Source organism: Camelus dromedarius, chromosome 15 (genome assembly GCF_036321535.1).
Source record: "Camelus dromedarius isolate mCamDro1 chromosome 15, mCamDro1.pat, whole genome shotgun sequence".
Taxonomy (NCBI): Eukaryota; Metazoa; Chordata; class Mammalia; order Artiodactyla; family Camelidae; genus Camelus; species Camelus dromedarius.
In genome coordinates, this window is record NC_087450.1 from 40,773,572 (window position 1) to 40,801,154 (window position 27,583).

The window sequence follows — 27,583 nt, forward strand, 5'->3', positions numbered from 1 at the left end:
GCACCACTAGAGAGGAGGGGAGGAAAAAAAACCCCAACTTGGAGGGCACTTATGTGAAAGCTCCTCAAATTAACTTGTGCACAGTTGGTTCTTTGTTACTGAGTACCCATCATGGAAAGTTGTTTCAGGACATTAATTCACTTAGTTGAAGGAAATAACGTAATTCTAGTTATTAATCACTTTAATTTTAAATGTGCTTTGTAAACTGAGAAGACATTAAACTCTTAAGAACAATGTGGAACGCACAAGTAATTAGATGGTTAATGGGCTCCTTTTGAAAAACTTCAGCATAACATCAGAACACTTCAAGGCTCTAGGAAAAACCAAGATTACGTGTAATGTGAGAAAGTTCTATCCAATTTTAGGGGCCAGTAATATGACAAAGGGAGTGAAATTAAGCCCTTCTCTCAAAAGCAATTTTAACAGATTATGATGAATGAAATCAGATTATTTTATGAGTCAATATTTTCTGTAGTGTAATTTAGCAGTGCCTTCTTGAGGCACCAAGAAATGGAATTTTCTGTGATACTTCACTCCAGAATCCATGCCAAAAAGTACACTGTTTTGCAAATATCCTCCTGAGACAAACCTAAGCCAGGGTTTAGAGATACTGAGCATCAGTGCAACTGACTGAGGCGGAACCATTTGTATGCTCAGTATGAACAAAACTTGCCAAGGGTCACTCCATTCCAGCCGTATCAGGAGAAGGAAAATGCAAAAAAACTCGAAGAATTATTTAAAGGATTATTTAAAGAATTCTCCATTTTATTTTGCTAAATGAAATAGCAAATGATTACTTGCAATTTTTCACTTCCACGGTGGTATTTTTATGAATACAGACTGTTAGAACCTTGAACCAGCCAGAAGAAGGAATATATTAGATAATCATCCTTTCTTATTAAATAAAACCAAATTAATTGCTTTCACTTCTACTAGTTCTCACAACAGATGGCATATCTTCTGTTCTCATGAGCTAGTATCTACATTAGTAATACTTCACAGACATACACAAAATTGGTAGAGGAAGCCATGCTGCACACAGAGACAGAGGAGGTGTAGGACTTCAATCCTGCCCAGCCCTCTTAATTATCTGTGTGACTTTAGCAAAGTTACTTACTTTCTCAGTTTGTAATGGCAATTAAAAACGTCCAAATCCCACCCTACCCCCAAAATATGTATATGCATCATCATTTGACATTCAGAGAAATTAGGAGCACCTGACATTCTGGAGTGTATCTAACATTAGCCATGCAGGATTAGAATGGTAAAGGGTAAGGGTCCGCCTCTCTCCATAGCTTAATGGAGCAAGCAGATATGCCTGATCACAGGGACACTTCAGGAAACTACATGTCTGGGATCTAAAACTTGTGCGACAGACCACACACATAGTGATTTCTCTCTTCTCATGCACAACCTCTATCCCAGATGACAGAGAAACAATGGCAGCAGAGAACAGGAAAGTCCCTACAGAGTCATATAACAGGATGTACAGCACAGGACAGAAGTTCTAGAAGTTTCCTGGAGCATCCCTATTCAGGATCTGCTGGATCACCTCTAAGTGCTGAAGGCTCAGTACTTCCTCAGGTGTTTCACTAGCGTCAGGCAAGTGTATTCCACAGAAAAGCTTTGCTGGTAGTTGTTGTAAATATGCCTCCTTATAACTCCATCCTACTGACTTTGGCTTTTGAAGCAACTCATAAAAGTCTTGTTTCGTCGCACAGTTGATCAAACATTTATTTAAAGACATGTTTATGAGGCAGCTATTATTTCTCTTTGGTCTGCACTTCTCCAAGCTAAACATCCTCCTGTTTCCAGGCCCTTCCCAGGCCTGCTGATCTTATCAGCCAAAAGACAATGAACACCAAGTACTCAAACACCAAAAACCCAAACCCCAAATTCAGCCTGACTGGCACAGTACAAGGTCATTACAGACCATGCCCCGCTCATTCTGTTTCTACTAATGCATCCTAACAATGAGTTCGGGCTTTTCATATAGATTTTTACCCAAAATTGGTGAAACAACTTGGTTCACAAGGTAGAATATATAACATTTAGCCATCCATTCATTCTTCCATCCATTTAATTCAATCTTCCATCCACATAATATGATCTTTCAATGGTATCATAAATTCTACTGATTTTTGCATAATGTTGCAAGAATTACTCCCACATACCTAGCACTATTACAGGTTTGCAGATATTTCTCAAAAAGCATCTTGGGCACCCTCTCCTTGAGCAGTTAATTCTAACTTTGCCATCATTCTCTCATCTATGATTTGAAGGCAAAACTTTTTAAAGACACGGTATGCCCACGTGCATTTAAAAGAAGATTCCTTTTAAGTCAGCAAAAGCTCTACAAATCATACTAGTTACACGGATGCAGTACGGAAGAAACAACTTACTTGAAAAAATTCTTAGGCAATTAACATATACCTTTGACATGAGCCATTTTAATAGGGATTAATCTCTATCTGTTAATGTCACCTTAATCTACTCTATCCTATGAATACATAGCCTCAGACCACAAGTCAGAGGACATGTGCTGTGTTCTCGACATGGATTTTCATTCAATAACACTCTTGGAGGCTCTTTCTCTGCTTACTTCAATGTACACATATTTCCAAGTTACTAACACCACCACCTTCATCCTAGACATGTACAGGGAAATTAGGAGAATTAATTGGACACCTCTCAAAGTAACTGAAACAAAATTTGATACCATATATGGGTACTAAGCTAGGCATTGGCAAACGTGAGTTACAACCTCAGCTCTATTTAGCCACTGGGAAGTCATTCAACCAGTCTGGGCTTGAATGTTCTTATTTGTAAAGTAGAGATACTGAACTAGATGATCTCTGAAGATCATCTGCTGTATGTTTCAATATATTCTGATCAAGAGCACTCAGGGTATTTCACCTTTAATTACATAGGTTTACATTATTGACTAAGACATGTGTGTCTATTCTAATATCTGAATATTTCAAGGTAGCCAGCAACATTCTGATGAGGAAAAAAGGGAACTCTGCTGCCCAATCGTATGTCGGTAAAGAGGTGGTGCTTCTAGGTACATGTATGTGCTCATGTGTGCACACAACCACGTGTGGATTGGGGTGACTAGCATGGAGCCCACAGGGAGCTCCATAATGTAATCCCATCTTCCATGGATTGCATCACCAATAGAAGGGAACAGGTTTCATAAAGGTTAAATAGTGGTGAAGCAATTCAAGCAACCATACATTAAACTTCTATTTCCTAAAGGAGTGAGCAGGTGGCGGTTCACTGTGTGACCATCACATGCTGGGCTAATGAGCAAAATGGGGCAAAACAACTCAGGTTTCTAAAAAGCCAAGCTGTTGAGCTCATACACCCATGAATTCAGTTAAGCTTACCTTGACAAAAGGTGTTGTTAACCCGCTTATAACCTTGTAGGCATTCCATCATTTGGCTATATCCGTGATAAGCTGTCAAGAAGAAAGAATTCTGTTACACACTTGGTTTAAGTTCCTACAACCCTAAATGGCTATATGCAATGACCAAAGCCACATAAAGCATCAGTGACCTTACTCATTTCTAAGATACCAAGCCAATGTCTATCAATTTCTTTTACATTTTCCTTGTTTTTCAGTATACTTCATATTTTGTAAGATAAAAATTCTAATTAGTTGTCAGTAACTCTTGATTATGTTAATTCAACGAATCATAAAATTGTTCTATATTTTGCTCAAATTAGTGATTATTTATATCACAAAAAACACAATTCCCCTCCAATGATTAACTACAGGCAGTTGAATTTTCTTCTAACAGACAGGGTGACTATACATCCTGGTCTGCCTGGGACAGTCTATGGTGATAATCTGTTGTTCCAGCAAAGTTCCTTAATAACACTCCATTTCACTCCCAAAAGGGTTCCAGTTGAGACAATAAATTATATGCTCGCCTCAATTACAGGCTCACATATTCCAGTTATGAGCAATTATTCTTCCTACCATAAGGCTGGAAAGAACAGAAGGTGATGAGAGGAAGCTGGGAGATGTAAGGGCTGCTGTGATCAGCTGTACGGTTCACCACTCAGAAAACTCATCCACAATACAAATGATGCGGTCACCAATTTATCATTTAAAAAAAATTTTGTAGGATCAAAAGTCCTAGTCAAATTTTGACTTCCTAAAGTGACACCTGACAGACTTCTTGGCGTAAGTCCTGGGACCAAGTTGACCACATCTTGACTCTGCCTATCAACAGCTCTGCAACCTTGAGAAACAAGGTTTCAAATGGAATCCTGCACCGTGAGAATGCTCCGATCTACCGCACAGCTCAGGGCTGTTGTGCAGCGTCAAGGTCATTCAGGCAAAACGCCTACTGCAGTGTTTGGCAAACACAAGCACTCACTAAGTGACAGACATCACTGTTTCCTGCAGTAAGGTGTTCTTTTATTAAGATAATGAGTAACAGAAGATGGACGGTAATCAAAATAGGAGGGAGGGTTAGACCACGGAAAAGACCTGAACAAGAAGTAAAAAAAGAAAGTTGCAAGTAACAAGGAAATTTTCTTTTGGAAAATACGATTATCTTGCCCCTAACACATGTTCTTTATTCTCTCTGCTCATCAACAGGGTAAGTGTTTACCAGTGGCATTCCTCTCCTCATTTACTTCCTTCTCTGCCATACTTCCCTTGTGGGAAAATGGCTAAAGTGAGGAGTCTGGGAATGGTGGGTTAAAGAAAGAGAGGTTGGTACATGGGGAGTCGCCCATGCAGCCCTTGGCCACATGAGTAGTCTTGTCCCATGTAACAAGGACACCCTGTATGTAGCAGGTGACCTACAGAGATTGTGGGATCTCTGTCTGAAGTGTTCAAAGGCAAAGAGAGATCATATCTTGTTTAAAAATTTACAGTCATTTACTCCAAGTCAGGAAGCCAGGCCAGATGATCCCTTAAAGTTCCTCCATTTAGGATTTGATGTTAATTCTTTCTAAAAACTTTTAAAGGACAAGAGACTTGTTCACACTAAGTACATTTTTAACAGATTACAGACTATTTAATGAAATCATCCGCAGATTTAAAATTAAGTTTTCACAGTAAGAACTGATCAACAATGAAAGGCCTTTCTGTATACGGCTAAACAAAAACTTCAAACATTAAATAAAAGCCACTTGAAAACGAAAGTTTGAACTACTTTGAGTAAAAAAAAAAAAAAAAAAGGCAAGGAACACAAAACTCCAGCTTATAAAGCCAAGGAAAGTCTGCTTTCTTCCAAAATGAGTCTGATTTAGACAGTAGTACCAACCAAGGAAAGGAAAGTTTTTTAAATGACACAGGAAGTATGTGACCCTGAGTGTGTTTCTTGGGAGTGAGTCATGTCATAGGACGGCACAAATGCAGTAAATGTCAAGATGTTAATAGTTCACTTCATTTATAATCTACATTGCCCTTCCTGAAATAGAATTAATCTCTTCAATTTTACACATTAAATGAACCAACATATGAATATATTTTCATCAATGTTTAGTAAAAGGGATAGCAACTTTGTACTTTCACGTTTGAGTTGAAATTACCAACATAAAACATAGAGATAACAGAACCACATAAAACAGTGAATTTATCCCCAAATGATACAATTCTAGATAAAAATGACAAAAGGTCAAGAGTAAAAGTTAGAGATTAAAAAACAAAAACAAAACAAAAAACGTTAACATTTATGGTTCCCTTTACTCCTGATTTCTGTCCCTGTTTGCAACTTTGGGATTTGGAAATAAGAGGAAAGAGAAGAAGCAAATAAGCAAAAGAGACACAGAGAAGGGGAGAAATGGAAAAGAAAAATAAGAGATAAAATGGAAAAAGTATTAGAGAACATAAATGTAGCCTCAAAACCAAGTTGTAAGAATTAGACTCTTCAAGTCCTTAGACTTAGCTGTGGGAAACACATACCCTTCAGAATATTCCTAAAGACAAACTTAACCAAAAAAGGAAGGGTAGACATTTTTAAAAAGGCAATGATTTTCAACATTTTAGATACAGACTCGTTTCATGATCCGTAAGCCTCAACAGCAAGCGACAGAGCTGGGAGTCAAACTCAGGTCTACCTAACTCCAAACTCCATGCTCTTGAAATCATATCTAATGTCTCCCAGATGTCCCTTTGGTCAGGCAGCCACAATAATTTTAGGCAAGTGGATATTTCAGTGAGGAGGGACCATCACACTCAACCCACTGGGGGGAAATCCACATTGCCAATCACTATTGAATATTGTACAAAGTCCACTGGGGACACTGTCTCAGTACTGAATGTCCTTATTTATGTGGCTTTTTCCCCCTAAATGAAGAATTCATTAATTATCAGAAACTTTAGTAGGTATTTCCAAAAGCTGTTTCTCCACAAGAAGACAGGAGCAATTATTAACAAAATAAGTGAAATTAACTTTAGACAATGAAAGATTTAGAGAACATGTAAGTTTGTGAGACAAGGAAGCCCAAACCAGAGACACTTATTTAACACAAATTATGATGATGGAAGAATAGTATATGAGACAGACTTATGGAGAGGTGATTCCAAGATGGCAGATTCTAGGTTGAACAGTATTTTTTAAAAGGCAGTTGAGACTATCAATCAAATCAATAGAAGTTTAAAGAACGGTAAAATAAAAAATATCCAACTTAAAGCAAATGAGAAATTCCTTGCAGCACAAACTATAAAAAACAGCTATATAAATCTTCAATTAAATAAAGCAAAAGGTGATAGAAAAAACTATCACTTGCTTTCTTAGGAAAAATGTGATGTATAAGAGGGAAAAAAGTCAACATAAAACAAATTACTTCTGTATTTCAAAAAAATATTAGGAATCAGTTATCCAGCGTTCACACTATATTCAGAAATTTGGGGGAAAGTCATAGAAAGATGTAAATCTAGGTTTCTTCACATCAACAGGTTCTCAAAAACAGATTTTATAGACTAATCAATGCATATGGGTGTCAACAGAGTTTCATGTCATGAAAAGTGGGATAATTGAACAGTAGCGAGTAAGAAGAAAAGGGGAAAGCACTGTCCTGGTGATTAAAAATTTCTCTTTCACACATCAGCAATCATTCATTTCTCCATTTTAGCTTTTCTTTCAGTGAAGTCTAAAAACCTACAAGAGAAGTGGTGGACATTAATAAAAACTTAATTTAAGCAATGTAACATAAGAAATAATGGCACTGACTTGTTCCAGGGTTTGAAGCATTTAATTATCACTTTAGAAGAGATCTTATTTTTATTTCCCCTGAGGAAATACAGCCTATTTTAGCACACTGCTTCTGAAAAGACTTTTTCAAAAATAAGTCATCCAACTGGACAAGGCAACTGATAGCTATGTCTATTAAAAAATAGAATCAATATGAAAGCTTTCTCAGACTTGCAAGGTTTCTGGAAATGCAAATTATCACACTACATTCTACAATTCTGAGTGATTTCTTTGAAAGTCTAATGTTGTTTCACCATTAAAAGTCACCATAAGGAAACAGATGCGCAACAGTAACCTGCAAAGGAATGATGGAACAACACTTACTCGGCTTCTTGGGGCATTTCTGGCATTTGTGGAAGCCCCAGGAGGTGCCCACGGTTCCACAGCAGTCCTCTTGCTTTGAAAGGCCAGGGAGCGCCTTGCCACACTGCAATGATGAGGTGTGAAATACGAAGGTTAATTGAATGCAGGATGCCCAGCTCCAGAGCACTGCTGTGCTTCACCGTCACATTATAAAAGAGTTCCCTTGTTATGGACACAGAGCTGGGACAGGGGTGTGGGGTGGCTCTGAAACCTTGGAACAAAACACCAGGACACAATCAATAGGACACTAAAATGAACAAGCATATTTCCAAGAGCTCCTGGGCATTGTGAGCATTTTCAGAAAACCTGTCACTGTTCAGAGCACTGCATAAAACTGAACTTTTCAAAGCCATTTTTTTTCCTTATTAAGAACCTCAAAACTTAAGAGAGAAGTTAAACTCTGAGTTTCAGCTGTCTGTTGAACTCTCTGCTGTGGACCCTCAGGGAACAGAGCTGTAAGGGAGAGGTGAGGACAGAGACCTTGAGAACGTGGCACAGATCCCATCTACAAGAGGTCCCTGTCCTCCTGCCACACCAAGACCTGGGCCAGACACCAGCAGGGCCGAGCCAGGTCAGCTCTGCGAGACGAAGGCTCCAGGCATCCAAGCAGCCTGACCCAGGGAAGGCAGCCCAGCTCGGAAGGTGATGGCAGGTTTAAGTCAGGCCAGCAGGCAGAAGGGCCAGGCTTCAAGGCCACCTGAACAACATGAGTTGACCAATGGAAAGATCCATCTCGACTCCTTGTCACTCAAGGTCAGACGAGGCTGGGAGGCAGGGGTCTCAAGTGAGAGCAGCTCCGTGAGGCTGGGAAGGCTCTAGGAAAACATACTGCTCTGGGTACCAATTCTGAGGGGGTTGTGCAGGGAGGGCCACTTGGCTCTTCATCCCTTCTGTGCAGGCTAAGCCCACGTCCCACATCTAAGGGGGTCCCTCTGCCTCAGTCTCTACAAGATTCTCAAACGGTTTCCAGAGCCATCTTTCCAAAGACAAATCTGATCACAGTACCCTACTGACTGAAAAGTTTCAGTCACCCTCTGCCATCTGAAGACTGCCAACTCCCCAGCATGACATGTAAGGCCCTGCCTGTTCTCACCTTAGACCAGCTTTCTTCCCCGTCCCCTCGGCCTCTGCATCCATCCTTCAGGCACATCAAAGGACTCCTTATTTTCTGTACCCCAACCGTCTTTCCAAAAAGCGGTTTCTCCTCTCTGGAATGTCCTTCCTTCTTCCTTTGCCTGGAGAAACTTTCTTTATCCTGTAAGCCGCAGCCCTGGAGAACCCTCACTGGAAAGCCTCCTGTCGCCTCAATTTCAGCCCCTTCCTCCAACCAGCCTCCCTCCTCCAGGGCACTCTCTACACAGTTCCGCTGCCTCTGCTATGCGTTCTAATTAAATCCAGATGTATCTTATTCATCTGTATAACCCAATACACAGGACACATGGCAAATAAATGCTCAATAAGTCTTGAGGGAAGGAAGGCACACACAAGCGGAGGAACTAAGGAACAAACTAACTAGCTGCAGTCCATCCAAGGATGCAGCGGTTCTGTGAAAAACCATGGAAATGAGCACACTCGCCCAGGCTAGTGAGCAGAACACAGCGACAGACAGCCGGGGCAGGTGGTGACTCCTGGAAGGGCAGCGGAAAGTAGACGCCAGTCACCAGGCAGGCCTCCAGGGACAGCCCTGCTTTCCCGCTGGGTCCGCCCACGCAGGATTCCGAATGAGGCTCTATGTGACTCCATGTCCGAATTGTAAAACAAAACCAGAGAAGGCCCAGCACAGTTAATGAAGTTTTGGTTACATCTAGCTTTGAAGTCCTTGGGTTTTTGTGGTTTTTTATGATTTCGACAGGATGTCATACGCTCTCCCAAAATCGTCTATGATGAGCAGGGGGAGAGGAGAGGGAGAAGGGGGAGGGAGAGGGAACTCATGTATGAAATAGAGAACCTGAGGCAAGAAAAGCACATGCTGGCTGGGTTCAGGACGTTCCCAGACTCCTCCAGCTTAGTCACAGAAGGCTGAAATCTGAAATAGGAAGCATGGAAGAAGGAACACCGCTCCAGGCATCAGACTGGAAACAAAATAATTATGTTAAGAACGCAGTAGTCTCCACCGTTGCCATCTGCTGCCAGAGCGTGCTTCCAGTGTGTTCCCAGGTTTAGCATCAGATTTATGTCAGATACCAGCGCGTTTCCAGGTTTAGCAGTCAGGTTTACATAAGACACCAGTGCACATCCCATGTAGACCAGTCTCCTCCCATACTCTCTAGGTTCTTCTATAATCAAGCAAAACTCTCAACACGTGCCATTTTTATATGCTCCAAATTTTAGTAGCAGTTAAAATCCAATTTTCACCTCAGATTCCTAGAATGTTTTATTTGGGAGGGGAAAAATAAATCATTTCTCACGACCAGGCCTCAGAAAAGGTACAAGGTTTTCATTACAGGATTCAGGCCGCTTTATCCTATGGCTTTGTTTTCGCAGGTCCACAGCCAAGAGCAGCACAAGCCATCCAAATCGATTAAATAAATGGCAGTGTAGGTGGTACCATGACACTGTGTGTTCTCAAAACCAGGTCTGCACAGTATGAGAAAACACTGCACGGGATGAAGTCAGGCTTCTAACAAGGCATGAGGTTTCATGTTTGTCCCTTTAGTTATTTAACTATGCAGAGTTCAATGTGTAGCCAGGAACTCCAACTCAGACATCTTTGTGGCCATACCCAGGGCTCTCACATAATAGACCATTCAACACCACTAGGTCTTTTCTGTCTAAGCCTGTCTCTCATTTCAAAGCATATCTTACAAGAAATCCAGGAGAAATGTGTTAAATTTATAACCCAATATTTAGCTATTTCAGGTCAGAGAGAAATATCTATCCTGTCCATCGAGCAACATGATACAGTTCCTCAAAGCGCACACAACCTGGGGCTGCAGGCGAGGGGACACTATGACCCCACCTGCTGGTGCTAGGATTCCAGCAGATGCATGGCCCACCTAGGGCAGTCCAAACGGAACAATGAAGGTTCTGGTAATCAGGTCCTGTGAATGTCAAGTGAAGAAAGCAGAGACAGTAAGATGACGTGCAGCCATGATGGCGGAGTGCAGGTGTGTTAAACAAACTCATTGCCTGAAGTTAGTTGCATGACTAAAGGCTGCAAATCCAGGAAGAGAGGCTCCAACTCATTAAGCAGGAGACTTTCAACAGTTAAGACTCCTCAACAATGCAAGAGGCTGACATCTTCGTTGGGAATGAAGGCTGGAGGACCATCTCTCATCAAGTCCAGGATATGAAGCAGGTAAGTCGTATGGTTTCTGCCACATCTGGGGTGCTATACACTGACAGGCTGCAGTACTTGATTTAGGAAATGCAAATTACTACACACTAGAGGCAATCTCAAGTACTTCTGTTGCTCTCAAGTCTGTAACAGAACTGTGTCTGGGCAGATGCACTCCTACCCATCTCCTATGTCTTACCTCCTCCCTTCTATCAGCATCTCCAGAGATGCTTACCCCAGCCTGAGCCTCTTCCTAAAGGACTTCTGCAAACTAAATTAAGAAAAAAGAAAATCAAATAGAGCTACTCGCAGCCCCAATCATCATGATCCTTAGAAGACTGGGTGCATGGAAATAACTCACTGACAGTTCCCATCTTTATTAGCACTATACATCAGAAGGTAAGACTACTTAAAAATCATCACAATTACTCCATGAATGTCAATGGTTTGACTTTCACAACACACAATTATTCCAAGCCATGGTATGAAAATCTTTAATTGTTCACCATTGTGAAGAAATTAACAGACTGCAAGACAATGTACTATTCTAAATCTTGACTTGATTGAGAATACTTAACTGTAGACTTATCTACAATACTGACTTGCAAAAACTCACTTTTGAAATACCGTACCCCTTTCCTGATACTCAAAATAAAGCTGTGATCACAGCTGGTTTTAGAACTCCCTACAAATACAGGAGCTGAAATGTTCAGTCTTACATGTATCAAGGCTTACAATTTTTGTCAATTCAGAACTCATGGGAGTTGCTCCAGAGATGAACAGTAACTTGAAGAGGGGATAAACATGGGAGCATGGTTTCAAGTGATTCAATTTTCATGCCTTAAAATTACAGGTACCTATAAATGTCTTCATCTCAAGCATGTTTGCTGCACCGGGCAGTGGATCTTTCACAAGGAAGCTCCAGCCTTGGGGAAAAGAAAGCAGCAATGGATGGGAATCATTAGACCGGGGTCTAAACCCAGGCTCTCACTGATGAGCAGGGAAATGCTTCACCCATCACTCAGCCTTACTAGATAGAAATGAGACAACGGGACAGTAATCCCAAATTCCAAGGACAGTGGTGAGATCAAATGATGCACATCCAAGCATGGCTGACCCTACTCCAGCAGCTCTGGTGTGGGGACTAGAAGATGGCGGTCTTTGGGGCCATGTGTTACAGCAGGACAGAGTGTCGGGTACACAGAGCATGGGCTGGTTCTGCACCGTCCTCCTCGGAGGACAACCTATCAAGTGTCCTACCGCTGGCCCGTTTGTTATGCTCTCAGGATACCTTTATTCAAAGAGTTCAGCTAGTTCACCAGTAAAAGGGCCACTTCATAAAGATGGTGACCATGTCAAGGACTTACTACTTAAGACATTTAAAAATGATAATACTGAAACACTCTTACATATTATTCTTATCACGTGTTGGTAACTCATTTTCTTTTGTTATCAGGAACCATTATAAAAAAAAGTATGAAATACTCTGAGTTTGAATAGGGAACATTTTCTCAAAGAGATTAAGGCACTGGAATGAAATAAATAAATAAAACTTAAAATGTTACAATGATGCAGATTTTTTTAAATGCTCCTGGAGATTGCACTGAAGTGAAACTTGAAAGAGAGAGGCTGATTCACTGCAACTCCTTCTTATAAGAGTGTACAGGGCTGTGTTTAGGAAACAGCTGAACAAGGCAGTGACTCAATGGCTGGACTAGGGAGAGAGATTCCCAAGGCATGGAGAAGTTTTTGCTAAGCCCAAGACCTAACACCCACTGGAAGGGACCCCAGGGTGGGGCTGGGGGAAGGACAGAGGAAGGCAGGCCAAATACAAAGGAACAGAGAGCAGGTAGGGAAGGAGAGCGAGGTGGAGCTACACCATGGACAATTCTCCCACTTTCGGATTCGATTTGTAGTCAGGTATCAAAATTAATCAGGAGTCAGGGAAACGGAAGTGTCCGTTTCCTCTCCCAAAGCAAAAACGTTTTGGATTGCTTTGGATGAAATATCTAGCATCTTCACAGTTATGTAGCAAACGTGGAAATAGTGACCAAAAAGAGAAGAGGAGGAAAAGATTACACCTTTTTATAAAAGTGTCTTATTCTACATCTGATACTTTCCCTCAAAAGAGAGAGAGAATTATCAGGATAGAATACATCATTCATAGGGAAAAAAGGGAAGAAATTATATTTAAGGTCAACATGATCAGTAATCAGAGGACCAAAATATGAAACTGGACAATACAGCCCACTGGCTATACTTCTCAAACAACTAGCAGAAGGGAGATTTGAAGTCCACCACTAATGATCTGTTTCCCCAATAAATGCTGCCCCCAACAAGAGACGTCCTAACACAGAGCAAACTCCCAGGCATCTCTATGTTTGGCAGAGTCAGTGCTTTGTGAAACTGACCTTTCCACACAATCATACTCCCTGAGGGCCCAGTGAAAAGTGGTGTAACGATGACCTGCAACTGAGTAAATGATAAGAGCTCAGCTTCTGAAGTTGGACCAACACAGGTCGAAATCCTCACTTTTCCCATCACCACCTACATGACCACGGGCAAAACTCTCAACCTCTCTCTGCCTATTCCCTCTATAACATGGAACTAAAAATGTGCACTTTCACAGAGCTCTCAAGAAAACAGACAATACATGGAGACAGATTCTCCATGAGACAACCACGTGGCCAGCATACCCTCAAGCTCACAATTAACATCAGACTCCTTCCTCTGGGCCCTTCATTTAAAAACCTGGGCTTAGTTAACAAATGACCATGCAATCTAACAGTTACTGGATATACGATGTACCAGATTCAACTTACAGAGAAGAGATACTTAAAAATAAGTAACTTAGATCTAGACATTTAAAAAGAAAAAGAAGTTTCTTTTGTATAGCACAGGGAATCATGTTCAATATCCTGTAATATCTTTAATGGAAAAAAAAATTTAAATGAATGTATGTATGTATATGCATGACTGGGACATTGTGCTGTACACCAGAGATTGACACATTATAATTGACTGTACTTCAATAAAAAAAATTAATAATAATAAAATAAAAAACAAAAAGATACTCTTACAATTTTGCTAAAAATGTTCAAGTTTTCAAAAAAGTGCTCTGACTAGTTAAAAAAGAAGATCAGGGAGTAAATGCCATGCAGAGCTTGTGATTAATTGGATTTCATTTTAATTCTACTCAATAAGGACAACATGGTATCAGTGAATTACTATAAACCAATTATTATCAATCAATTACTATCCATGTTCAAGTAGCAGGCAGATTCCACTTTCGAGACATCAAAATCCTTCTTGTCACGTGCCATGTCTTGGTACCAGAGGACCAAGACCAGGAAGTCAAAACAATGAAGCCTGCTCTGCATCCATTCCCAAGCATCCATGGCCCAATCACAAAACACTGAGGAACACGGAACTCCCCAAGACGGGTCCCAGAGAACACACCTTTTCTCTCATGTTCAGCGAGTATTATGGACTGAATGTTGGTGTGTCCCTCCATGCAAATTGACGTGTGGAAGCTCTGATCTCTAATGGGATGATATTAGGAGGCAAGGTCTTTGGGAGGTCATGAGGGGGGCCCACGTGATAGGATTAGTGTCCTTACAAGGAGAAGACGACACACTAGAGCACTTTCTGCCTCTGCCATATGAAGGCAGTGAGAAGGTGGCCATCTGCAAACCAGGAAGAGAGCCCTCCCAGGGACTGACTCTCTCAGCATCTTCATCTTGGACTGTCCATCTCCAGAACTGTGAGAAAATTAATACTGGTTGTTTAAGCCACCCACACATGGTATTTTGTTCTGACAGCCAAAGCTGACTTCTACAGACAGCAATGGTTTCTGGTGGGCATCTCCATGCCCAGAAGAGATGGCCTAAGAACCAGGATTGAACAGTACAAATATTGGAACAGGAACCAGAAAGCCTCAGTTGTAGTCCTTACCTACCATAAACTCAACATAAGGCATGAAGCAACTTAATTTCTCTCTGGCCTTCAGTTTCCTCACCGATACAATTCTGAGGGCAGACTAACTGCTAATATTCACTGATGTGCCAAAATTTTAAGATTTTATGAAGACTCTGGTGCAAGGCTGAGGGTAACCAGGCAGCTATGGTGGAATAGTGTCCTGTGTCAGGGCAACCCTGTGAAGGTTGCTGTTCCTTAACTGTTCAATTCCATGCGGCCCCATGTTCCCTAGTCCTGACATTACACCCTGACCTGGAGCACCATGATCAGTAAGGACCAGCATGGGGCCCCTCTTCTGGACCCTGCTTCACTGCCTCCCTTTTCCTGCTCATCAGTACTCACAGAAACAGCAAACTTCCCTGAAAACAGCCATGGCTCTTAACTCCTTTTTAAACCATAAGAATTATAATGAATAGACGATTATCAATAGACAAAATACTAGAAATCATTCAGGACAGTCATGGAGATGCAGATTTTCCATGCTTTGAGCTGTGACTCACTGAAAAGTCACACTATGGCTGATCAACCCACACAGCCCAGGTGTCCCATAAACTATTCCAAGTGTGCAACTGCCATGCCCCACTCTACCCTTACCCAAAAGCATCCTACTCCAGGGCTCTGGCACAAAGCCTGGAGGCGCTCTGGCAAACAGAAGCTACACCCTCAATTCTATAAATTTGGTTGAGGAATGCGAATCCCCCCCGCCTCCTTTTTTTTGGAAAATCTTGGACTTCTTTTCATAAAAACCAGAATGAGGGCCCTCAGGGGGAACGTTCTCACCATACGCAATGTAATGATGAATCCAAACTTCTGTCGCAGCTCCTCTTTGTTCCTATCAATCTCTTTGCTATGATATACACATTTCCACTCTGGCAAAACGACTTCTGCCCATCTTCCGAGTAGAACAGTGCTCTTCTAGCCTGTGGACCAGCTACGGCTCCAAATCAAGCTAGAAAGCCTCATGAGAGCTCTTCACTGTCCATGTACCAGAACATTAAACATGTTTATTTCCATGTGCCAATAAGGAAAAGGGTCCAAATCTCTGAACCCTATCACTAACGCAACTACAGCAACACATTTGATCAACTTGTTCTGAAGGCCTGCTGTCATAAAGGAGAATATCGTACGACGGGGCCCTGGCAGCGGAACAGGCATTGTCTCATAAGAAGAGGAAAACGCTTAAATACTTCCAGATTTTCTAAAAGAACTTGTAAAAAATTTGCTTTGGCTTGAGTAGAACATTCTTTATAGGCAAGGTTTTTTTTTTCTTTTTTTTTTTTTAAAGTCCACCCAGCTTTCTTTTATTAGAGTAATTAAAACAATGTTAGGCATTTGGGGTATCTGATACAACCCTAATCCTCTGATATTTCAGGCTATTGATTTTACAAAGTATCTACTGTGACTAGGGCATTAACTGTTGGAAATGTATCCACACTGATTTCTGACAGTGTATTTGTTTAAAGCCGGCTGAAGCCAAACCATTGGCTTCAAGGAATTCCAGACAACTACTTTAGTTTTATGAAACAGTATTTTTTAAAGTTACACTAAGGCAAAAATAGTTTTAAAGTAACTTAAAAGGGGGAAAAGATTCTTAAGCATGAAACTTACCATTCTACTTGACATCTCTTCTAAATAAACGATCACATTTGGGCTGCCTACTCTCTCCACCTCTCCAAGGATTTGAGCATTTCGACAGTCAAGTCTATTTAGTTGTGGTATGTCTTGCTATTCTTACATTGCAAAAAGAGTAATTATGTTTTGTCATGATTATATTCCAACATCCTATTTCCCGCTGGCCTTCCTTCCCTTGCAGCAAAAACACAAATTACACCATAAATTCTAGTACTAGATGGTACGAAGATGCAACTTATCCTAACTTCCATTACCAAGGATGTATTCTTTATAAAGAGAAAGTCAAGGTGAGGGAGGAAATAAAGATGAGTGTGTAGACACAGCATTATTATTATCTCTACAGCAATCTGATCACTCCCAAACGATGAACTTAAGGCCTATTTCCCCCCATGCTTATTTCTAGGCCTGTACTGAGAGAAACTCTAGGAGGCTGCCTTGCTTGTCAGTTTCCTTTTTGTTTACGTAGGGAGGCTGAAAAGAACAACAAAACATTTGGGGTCTCACAGCAGTAAGTCAACTATTAACACGTGCCTCATTTGGTTAAGCTTTCGGTTTTTCTCTATTTCATCCAAGTACACAGAACTCAAAACTAATAATTACCTGTGGTTTGGTCACCAGTAGTGTAGAAAAACTGAATGCCACAAGTCATATTAATAGGTTTCTCTAATTCCCTGTGAGCAGGGAACCATGTCTGTCTCGACCACTGCTCTGCCCCTTGTGGCGGGAACATTTCCTACTCCCCAGAGAACCACTGGCTTCCCCACATTTTCCACTCCCTGACTGTACTGGTCGGCTGGGACTGCCGTAACAAAACACCAGAGACTGGGTGGCTTAAACAGCAGACGTGCATCTTCTCTCAGTTCTGGAGGGTCAAAACCCGAGATCAAGGAGCCAGCATGGTCCATTCTGGTCAGGACTCTCTTCCCAGCTAGTAGGAGGCCGCTATCTTGCTATGTCCTCACATGGTGAGCAGAGGGAGTTCTCTGGTGTCTCGTCTTACAAGAATACTAATCCCACTGTATCAGGACCCTACCCTTATGGCTTCATTTAATCTTAATTACCTCCTTATAGACTATCTCCAAGTACACTCACATTGAGGGGTTATGACTTCAACAAATGAGTCTTCCTTTGTTGTAGGAACTGAGAGGCCTTGTGCTCTATGTAGCACAGCAGTAACACAGTGGAGGCCACCAGCGGCCTGCGTCCCTGAGAGATGTGTGGCACGGAGCCCCATTACCTTTCAGACATCTAGTGCATACAAAGTGTAACCTTTTGCTGTGTCTGTTACTACAGCACAACCTAGCCTACCCTGACTAATACTAATATATTTACCGACAGCTCATCTATGCCCAGTGTTGAGCTCAGTTCCTCAGTGGTCCTGTCTTCCTGAAAAGCACAAGCTTGTGGGGAAGAGAAGAGAGGCACAAAATCATCAACTTTACGATGATTAAATTCAAAATGGTCTGACTGGGTTCTACATGCAGTAAAAGTTCAAGGGGGAGAGAGCCATGTGGGCTGAAGAAGGAGTGAAAGGCTTCTTGGAGGAGCCAACACTTGAGTTTCTCAAGTCGGAGTGGATCTGAGAGAGCGTTTTAGGTACTGACGATATTCAATGTTTGTACAGTTTGCTCTGCCCATAGATCCTGTGTATATGTGAGAAACATGTGGCGTCTAAGATTGTGGGGGGGGAGGAAAAAAGAAAGATGTCAAAATCACAGTCAGAGGACTGCAGAGCTACAAGAGGTCTTGGTAGTCTTCTCAGCCAAACCAGTTATTTGAAAAATAAAGAAACTGAGGGCCAGAGATATGATGCATTTGCCAAAATGGAAAAAGAGCTATTGACTTGGAAATACCAGCACAAGCTAGTACCCCCACCTCTCTGAGCCTCAAGTTTCACTTAAGTAAATGGGAGACAAGAATACCTTACTTTTCCTTGTTTTGAAGGTCAACTAAGGTCATAAATGTGAATGTTCTCTATCAACTGTTTTATAAAAACACACTGCCTTACTAAGATGCCTGTCCCAAAGCCACAGAACCTTCAGACCATTTTCTTAACTCCGTTGAAGCTTGCACATTCTAAACCAGTCCTCTTCAAAGTGTTGTCTGGACAGCATTGCTGTCTTTATTCAAAATATGTAGAACTTTGGTGTCTGGATTTCAGAATTCTCTTCAGGACTAAAGACGTTATTTTAAATACCCTCAATGGTGGCAAATCGCTGCTCACTAGAGGCTGAAGTGACCATTGGAATCTTTTGGATTCATTGAGAATATAGTAATGGGTGAGCAAAATATCAAGGACTTAATTTTCATGAGCAGCTCATTAACTCATTCTGAAACAATTACTTTAAAACAAGTTAAGGCGGGGAGTATCTCAGTGGTAGAGCACATGCTTAGCATGCACGAGGTCCTGGGTTCAATCCCCAGTACTGCCATTAAAAAAAAAATAAGCCATTTAAAACAAATCTCAAAACTGCACAATGGTAGTATCATTAGAATAAATGCACAGTTTCAAAGAGATCTTGCTGAAACAACATCCAAATATACATATAAATTCTTTTATACATAAAAGAAGACAAGAGGAGAAAAAAAATGGAAGAATGAGGGAAAAAATACTACTATCATCAATGTGGGGGAAGGTGAAGGGTGGAGTCAGGGAACCTTTTTGTTGTCTTTCAACATGGGACAGTGTTGCTTTTTTTAGTACAACTTTATGGGTCAGGTTTTTTGTTTGTTATTTTAGTAAACCAGATGGTTCCACTTCATGTTTGCAAAGCTCAATTCCAACAGGTCACGTAGACAAAGTCAAGAAATGACATCAGATCCTAGAAATATGAGCTGTGACTCTTCAAACACTTTTGTAATGTATAGAGTTCAAACCGACCATAGACTCAAGCCATGGTCTCCTAAAACCACTTCCAACATACCTCAGAACCATCATGTTCAAATGTAATCACCACAAATCTTGCCACTTTGGCAAGATCAGAAGTGACGTAACATGCATCCACTCTGAACCGCCTCATGATTATTTTCAATGCCTACTCCTCTGCATAAGCAGGAGTCTAATTAATAGGTATATTATTTTAGTGAGCGCCAGAGGTAAAAAAAAAAAAAAAGATGGAAATCTGCTATTTTATGTCCTGATAAAGGTACTTCCACTGCCAATAAAATGAAAAACATCTGAGAAGACCAAAGAAGCATAAACTGGTCTGTTGAACAGGTCAGGGTAAGTGAACTTTATTCAAAACTGACAGCCTCTTTGGTGCCCAGACACTGGCCTGGGGAAAGACTGGACATTAGGCTGTAGGAAGGGTAATGTCTGGGTCATCACCCATTCTCTGAACCACTCTACTTCAGTTCTAAGAATCTATATTTTGATTCAACTAATGTCCCAGCCCTACATTCTCAATCTAAGTAAAACCAGCGGTTCTTCCCGCCACTGGCAGAAGCCCAGTCACATGGAGACATGGTTTCTTTCATACACAGTACGTTTCCCCTTTGGGTCTTATTCCTGTCTTTACTGATCTTTTCAACTCCAAGGAAGAGAGCCCTCGGCACAAAGCCCATCTGGCAGAGGTGGCTGGAGCAGTACCAACTGACACTGCAGAAGTCTGGGACCAGTCACCCACAATGCGTGCGACACCTTCAGTGACACCCTCTGTAAAGGTTTGGCAAGGACGGCCCATTTCAGAGTCACTGGAGACAACCAGACTCACTAACACTCAATTAAATATTTCTTAGATTATGCCAAAGGAGTGGGACAGTGACGAAAAACCCAGATGGCATAGGAAGTGCCTAGTGTTAATGACTTATTCCACGTGAAGGAGGCCAAACTTCAGCAAATGCAAGCAACAGACCCCAACAGGGCTCTCTGCTCGTGGAGAAGGCAGACGTCTGGTAGTCCTGGCCCTGCCTTCCCTGGTCACTGCCCAGTCGCGTGTCTGCAAAAAGGCCGAGTTCACCTGGGAGGGCCCTGCCCCCAGGACCATGTGGCCTGGGAGAATTGGGGAGGGAAGAGAAGAGGGCCACAGACACTCCTAGACCCACGGCTGACCCAGCCTGGCCGACTCAGTCCTCCTCACATAAGGGATAACACAGAAGTGAGAGGCCAAGAGTCTTTGGTGAAATGTTTTATAGTTACTTTCTTTTTAGATTTCTTGTCTACTTAGGCAGTTTGTGGACTCAGTTTAGGGAATTAACCAATGTGAAAGTGTTACGACCATTCTGGCACCATCCCCCATCAGGATAAAATTAGCATTTCATCATAGCTTCAGGCCTCACCCTAGTAATACTCATTGTCAGGGCAGAAGAGATTCTGAGGAAATCCAAAAAGAGGTTTCTAAGCAGAACTTCATGTCCCAGCTCCCCTGATCGAGCACTACATTTATTTTCCATTCCCGAGAAGAGATTCTGAAAGTCTGCAGCCTGTCCCTACATCTCCATCTCTGCGTATCCATCTCTGTTTTTTCTGCCGTGTGGAACTGACCAGCGTGACAGCTGTTTCCCTAGTTTCTCATCAGCTTCCATGTGGTGGAAACCAGGAAATATTTTTCTTCAAAGTCCTGTGACAATATTGAGACTTTTTAAAAAGTACTTTCAGCCATGTAATTAAGATGCTTTTCCACTGCAGTGAGCTCACACTTTCCTGTTAAGTCTCTATGATGTTTGTTTAAAAAAATTTTTTTTAACAAAAGCAAAGTGTATTTGTTTGGCCCTTCAGAATTGTGTGTGTGTGTGTGTGTGTATGTGTGTATATGTGTATGTATATGTGTGTGTATGTGTGTCTGTGTGTGCATGCATGTGTGTTCCAGTGCTAAGATTTGAAGAACTTGAGGATGTTATTGACTTTATCTGCCAAAAGAGACAAATCTCCAATTAAATAATCTTTTTCTCCAATGGCCCATTCTGTTTCTATTTCTCCTGTCCAAAAAGAACTGTTGGAACAACTGCTGGAACCTCTAACAGGATCCCAAACTGTTCTCCTGTCACTTTTTGCCCCAGGGCTTATTATGTATATGGCCAGCAACTAAAGAAAGGGTTTTCCAATGATACCAGAATTTCACATCAAGCAATGGTCCTTTTCTTCCTTATCCACACAAAGCTTATTTTTTTCTATAGACTATATATCAGAGAATTTCATCTTAGAATGTGTTTATTTATTCATTTTTTTTATTAAACTGTCTTTCTTGGTGGGGAGGGTATAGCTCAAGTGGTAGGGTGCATGTTTAGCATGCATAAGGTCCTGAGTTCAATCCCTAGTATCTCCTACAAAAATAAATGAATGAATAAATAAACCTAATATCTCCCCACCAAAAAAAATCAAATAAATAAACAAACCTAATTACCCCCCCAAAAAACTTAAAAACTGTCTTTCTTTAAATTGAAGTATAATTGCTATACAGTACTATGTAAGCTACAAGTATACAGTATAGTGATTCACAATTTTTAAAGATTATACTCCATTTATAGTTATCGTAAAACACCGGCTACGTGGCTATATTCCCCATGTTGTACAATATATCATTATAACTTATTTTACACCTTATAGTTTGTACCTATTGTACCTTTCTATTTTTTTTCTTGTTCTGGGGATTTTATGGTTGCTAACTACAAAAGTGGGTTTGCATGTTATGTGATTATATTTATCTGTGCTAGAATGCTGTGTTAAAAATATCCTCTCTTTTCTGTTTACTTCTACTTCAGGTTTTCCAAAATTTCTGTTCTTAGTTAACTCAGGTGTTTATTTGCTACTCTTGGCATCTGCAAAACGAAGGTGTTGAGGCACTTGAATTTTTGTCTCATCTCCTAATGCTTGTCTAATTAAGGGGCATGTTCCTACCTTTAACAAAAAGCACATGATTTCACAAGGAGGCAATGACACACCCAGCATGGAAGCTGGACTCTGAACCCTACATTTCACACAAGGTCTTTTCATACCATCTGGCATCATTAGGTCACTGTAAATGTTTGTTTCCAGTAATTGGGCAATAAATAAAACACGTTTGCAACAAGTAAAAACTCAGATGCCAAGTAAGACTCAACTTTAGGTTACTGTTAAGAGAACCAATTTAAAATAAAGGACACCCTTGTACAAAGGAAAAAATGTACATATTCAATGACCCTGTGGTGCAAAAATAGATTTGAGGGATATTTTCTGAAACATGGCCTCTCCTCAGAGATGAAAACTTGCCTGGAAATGTTGAAGTTTCAAGCACATGAAAACATGAGACTATCCTAAAAGTAGCTGACAATTCCAACCACTGGAGGTGTAATTCTAATTTGATCTATACATTGAGCAAAGTCTCAGTAACGTTTTCAAATATATTTGGAGTACCAGGCAGTACAGACAGCTACATCTGCTCAAATTATGACTTTTCAACTACTTCAAACTTGATTTACATTCAAGAAACCAATTCCTTTTAGCTACCCCGTATATTCTATTAGATTAATTTCTATTCTTTGCATACTTTAAAGATAATTTATGCAGCCCGATTCACACAGAAATCAATAGTTTATATGATCTTATGAGCAAGAAATTACTTTTAGGACTCAAAGATGAAACATTACTTTTGATCACAGCAAAAGAATAGGAGTGTTTTCCCCCTTTGTCTTGACATTCTCCATCAAGGTGGAAAACACTGGAGATCTCTCCAATCTCACTCCCCCACCTCTTCCCACTTTACGCCAAGCCAAAGAAATCTCTGCTCCTATCAATTTAACTATCATTCACTGACCACTGAATTTTCAGCATTAATCCTCTCTCCCTTCATCTCTAAAACAGCACTGGATTCCCTGATTGTTATTCAAGAATACATCAAAGATGGGGCTGGCTGAAACAAAGATGTAGCTGCTACTCATCTTTACCTCACAATCCTCCCCCGATCCCTGGCCCCAGGGGTCAGTGAATCAATCAGAGGGAGCCTTTATCTGACTTTTGAAGCCAGAAAGTTCAGAATATACCAACTTATCACCATCTTTTCCTTCACAACAGCCCATAATGCAATTATGATGCTAGCTTCTTCACAAAAGCCTTGGCATTCATCTCTTCATTTTCAACTTGACTTCTTAGATTAGACCTTGGTCATTTCACAGTTGGACCAAGGCCAGCTTCTCTTCCCTGGTCTCATGTCTACCATCCCGACATCCACCCCCATTCATTCAAAAGTTGAAACTTAAAAAATTTTCTAAAAGTTCATTAAATGTATCAAATGTCCAGCTTTTAAGTCCATCGTAAATTATTCTAAGTCTAGGAAATTTGAACATTTTTCTTCCTTTTCTCATAAGAAATTTTCAAATATGCTGAGATAATTCAAAGAATGATACAATGATCACTTGCATTTCCACCCCTCAGAGTCAACAACTGCTAAGATTTTGCCAGATGTGTACAAGTGCATTTGGAAGTAAATTACAGACATCATGGCATTCCTCACTCAAGAATAAGGACATGGTCCTACATACCTCTAATATTATCACACCTAACAAAGTAATAATTCCAAAATATCATCTAATATTCAGTCCATATTTAAGTTTCCTCAATTGTTGCTAAAATGTCTTTCAGAGCTGGGTTTTTATTTAAACAAACAAATCAAAAAAACCAAGATATGATTAAAGTTCATACATCACATTTTCTCTTGTCTCTAGTCTCTTTTCAGGAACATCTTTTTATGGTACGATTTTTTAAAGAAACCAGGCTATATCCTCCTGTATTTTTAATCTATCTGATGGGGAGGAGTGTGATATTTTTGGCTTGTTTCTTCACCCCGAGTGTTCTCTATGAGCTGGAGGTCAGATTCAGATTAACCATTTTTGGCAAGAAGACTTTTAAGGTGTTGCTGTACACCTCCTACTGCACCACATTAGGAGGCATGTACTGTCAGTTGTCCTGATTCTAAGGACTCTGAGTTTGATCACCTGATCAAGGAGGCATGATGCCGTTTTCACCTTGACACCAAGTCATTTACGTCGCTCTGTGCCTCAGGCTTAAGAGGACCAACGCCTGTCAGGAACCCTAAACTGGTTCACTTCTTTGGTCTCTTCTGACACTATTTCCTTATCTGTTTCTTGCAGTATTCCTTTCCTCTGTTTAATTATTCACTCTCTTCTCTGTGAGCTTAGTTTCCTAACCAGTCATCCATTTTCCTCCACCATCCAAGCAATTCCTGAAATTCTACTCTATGAAGATGCCATGAACTTAAATACGTTGATCACAGCTCATGCTGAATTTTCAACCTCAAGTTTACTGCCTGATTTTTAGAATGTGCCCACAGAGACAAGGGCTGTTCCTACCAAATTCGTTTTGTGTGTGACCTCTAATGGCAATACATGAACATAGGTTCTTACTGATAACTATGACATTAAGGTCTCAATAGCTGTCATCTGCAGCTATTAAGAGTTTTCCTATTGAGCAAAGCACTAGTGAGTATTTACGCTTTTGTTTCTGCCATTCATGTGAAATCTACCTGCATATCCTTCTGCAGGTATGTTTGCAAACCAACCATAGCAAGAAAGTACAAATATTTTCAAACACCTTTGTAGGATACATATTATATACTATTGACTATTGGCCAGTAATTTTTTTTTAATGCCTGGATCATCCTAAATGCACAATTGGGCAATCACTGGCATTCAGCAACATTTCTTACCAACAAGAAGACAAATATATGCTGAGAATGTTTTCTCAAAACAGGTCTTATTTTGAAGCTGCGTAGTAGTGACTACACATGCAAAATGAATTAAGAATTGAGATCACTGTCTGGATCATTCAGATCGAAAGTCAGATGTATCTAGATAAGGCAAAAAGTATTTCACCGAGTTTGAATTTTATTTGAGTAACTATCCCAATTACCCAATTCACGTGGATTGCAGAGCCCAGCTTAGGCTTAAAAGTAACTAATTTGTCTATATTCTTTCTAGTTAGCAACCACCTGCCTGCTGTTATATGTATGAGAATAACAAGTCTGTTGACACCTCATTTTCTTGCTTTTTACCATCTGTGTTCCAACTTGGAAACTAAGGAGAAAGATACTGGGCACAGAATTTTAAAAGGACCTGCTTTTTGCCTTTCTCATGACCGACCTAAGCTGGAATGACTAATCAACGCAAATGGCACAGAATTCATTCTCCTCCTCCAAGGCTGGTCCAGGGCAAACTGTGCAGCACAGGAGGCTGACTGCTGCCCCACTGCCCCTATGAAAACCTGCCCTTTGCAAAATAATCCAGTCTTTCCTTCTAAGCTACGTGTAAATTGATGACGTTTCTTTTCCAAAAAGCATTTGCTTAAACCTGGCCTCCAACTGAGGAATGAAGAGGTCCCCTCCAGTCGGCACTTCAGGCATCTGCAGGCAGACCAAAGCTGCGTCGGGGACGGAGCCTTCCCTGTCTTACTGGAGTTACATGGCATAAGCAGTCACCTGCTCCACTTTTAGGTTTGACTCTACTAACAGACAAGCATCTCCTAAGCTACAATTTACATAGTTCTGTAACATCCGCAGAGCATGTCACATTACCTTGTCTAATCTTGACAAAAGCCCCATATTCTTGATTCCACTTGATGGATAAGGAAGCTGGCTCCCTGACACCAACTGCTGAGCCCAACAGCCCTAACCAACGTCTTCTAACTCCATGTGGCTGCTCTTTCCATTCGGGTCTACAAACCAATTTTGCCTCTTCCCTTAGAACAAAGACAATGACCTTACTTGCCCAAGTGGACTTGCCCAGCACTTAAAAGTGTTTTCCAGGTTTCAAATGCAAGAATGATTGATTCTAATTACCAACAAATATTTCATACACACACAGTATTTTTTTGAATATTCATGACAACATGAATAATGGATATGTCTCATTAACTCTCCTCACAGAGGGTTCAAACCAGTCAAGTGACAGGAGAAGAACCACAGGACAAAGCTGTATCACTCATCACATAATCCAAGGCAGGAAGCACCAAGTCGTTGGGGCACAGGAACCAATATTTTCATGTTGCTTTCCCTATGCACATTCCATGACAAGTTTTAAAGGAAACTCAGCCTGTCTCTCACTTTATGATACATAAATGTAGAGTTACAAATACACTCAATGATACTTAAAGTGCACTTCAAACAACTCATGCATTTCCACTTTAGTTACGAATTTTTTAAGAAAATAAAAGATGACAGGCCATTTTTCCTCTCTTGGGTTGGGCTGCTCCCAATTCTCGGGAGTGCACTATCTTTCACTACTTTTTTTTTTTCTTACTTCACTAATAAAAACCTAGTTTATATCCCCCAAAAAAAGATGACAAACTATTATTGTTTGATGAGTTCAAAACTCGAATGTACCCACTAACCCGCAAAGTACTGCAAAAAGACATAAATATTTTCAAACATCTTTGCAGAGTCTATCTCACATACCATATCTCATTCCTGACATGTTTTATACTTATATTACCGTAACTAAAAAAGTACAAACAGGCAATCACGGACTTCTGGCAGCATTTCTACAAGTTCAATACTTACAATTATCTTCCATATCAGAGGCTGGCAAACCTTTTCCGTAAAGAGCTTTGCAGACCCTATTTTAGGCATTTTAGATTATACAATCTCATTGAAAGTGTACAATTCTACAGTTAAAAGCATGAAAACAGGCATAGATGGTATGTAAAGGACTGGGTGTGGCTGTGCAGCAATAAAGCTTTATTTATAGTAACAGGCCCATGGGTCATTTGCCAACCCCTTCTACAAAAGTATTTTACTAAGTCTGTCTTTCCTACTAAAATGAGACTGTATCTGCAACACATTACCCAGACGCGCCGGGCAATGCTGCTTACCTGTGATCCGATGGTTTCCTGGAAGCACCGGCCAAGCTGAGTCTTTGCGGCCACAGGATAGACATGAGGAATGACTTGCTGGTGGGAGTATGAGGAATGGACCGTCTGGGTCTTCTGGACAGGAAGCCCTTGGTAAGGGACCTGGGATTGGCCTGGTGGAGCTTCTTTTACCTTCTGGCCCGTTGGGCCGTCGACTCTTGAAACCTGATGGATCTGGACAGAAGCCTCAGGAGGGTGCTTCACGTGGATATTGACTATGTTGGGAGGAAATTTCACTAAAACAGATTGGGAGGAAAACTTGCCAGTCACAAATAATG

General features: G+C 40.9%; 1 protein-coding gene across 17 annotated transcripts in view; it reads right to left on the bottom strand.

Annotated features, from left to right (window-relative positions):
- Positions 1 to 27,583, bottom strand: part of LTBP1 (latent transforming growth factor beta binding protein 1) — a 399,284-nt gene that overhangs the window by 143,214 nt on the left and 228,487 nt on the right. For all 17 annotated transcript variants that reach the window (XM_064494599.1, XM_064494596.1, XM_064494598.1 and 14 more), the window contains 3 exons: positions 27,267 to 27,541; positions 7,543 to 7,645; positions 3,390 to 3,461 (listed from right to left, as the gene is read on the bottom strand). In XM_064494599.1, coding sequence (XP_064350669.1) covers positions 3,390 to 3,461; positions 7,543 to 7,645; positions 27,267 to 27,541 — 450 coding nt within the window. The remainder of the gene's footprint in view (positions 1 to 3,389; positions 3,462 to 7,542; positions 7,646 to 27,266; positions 27,542 to 27,583) is intronic.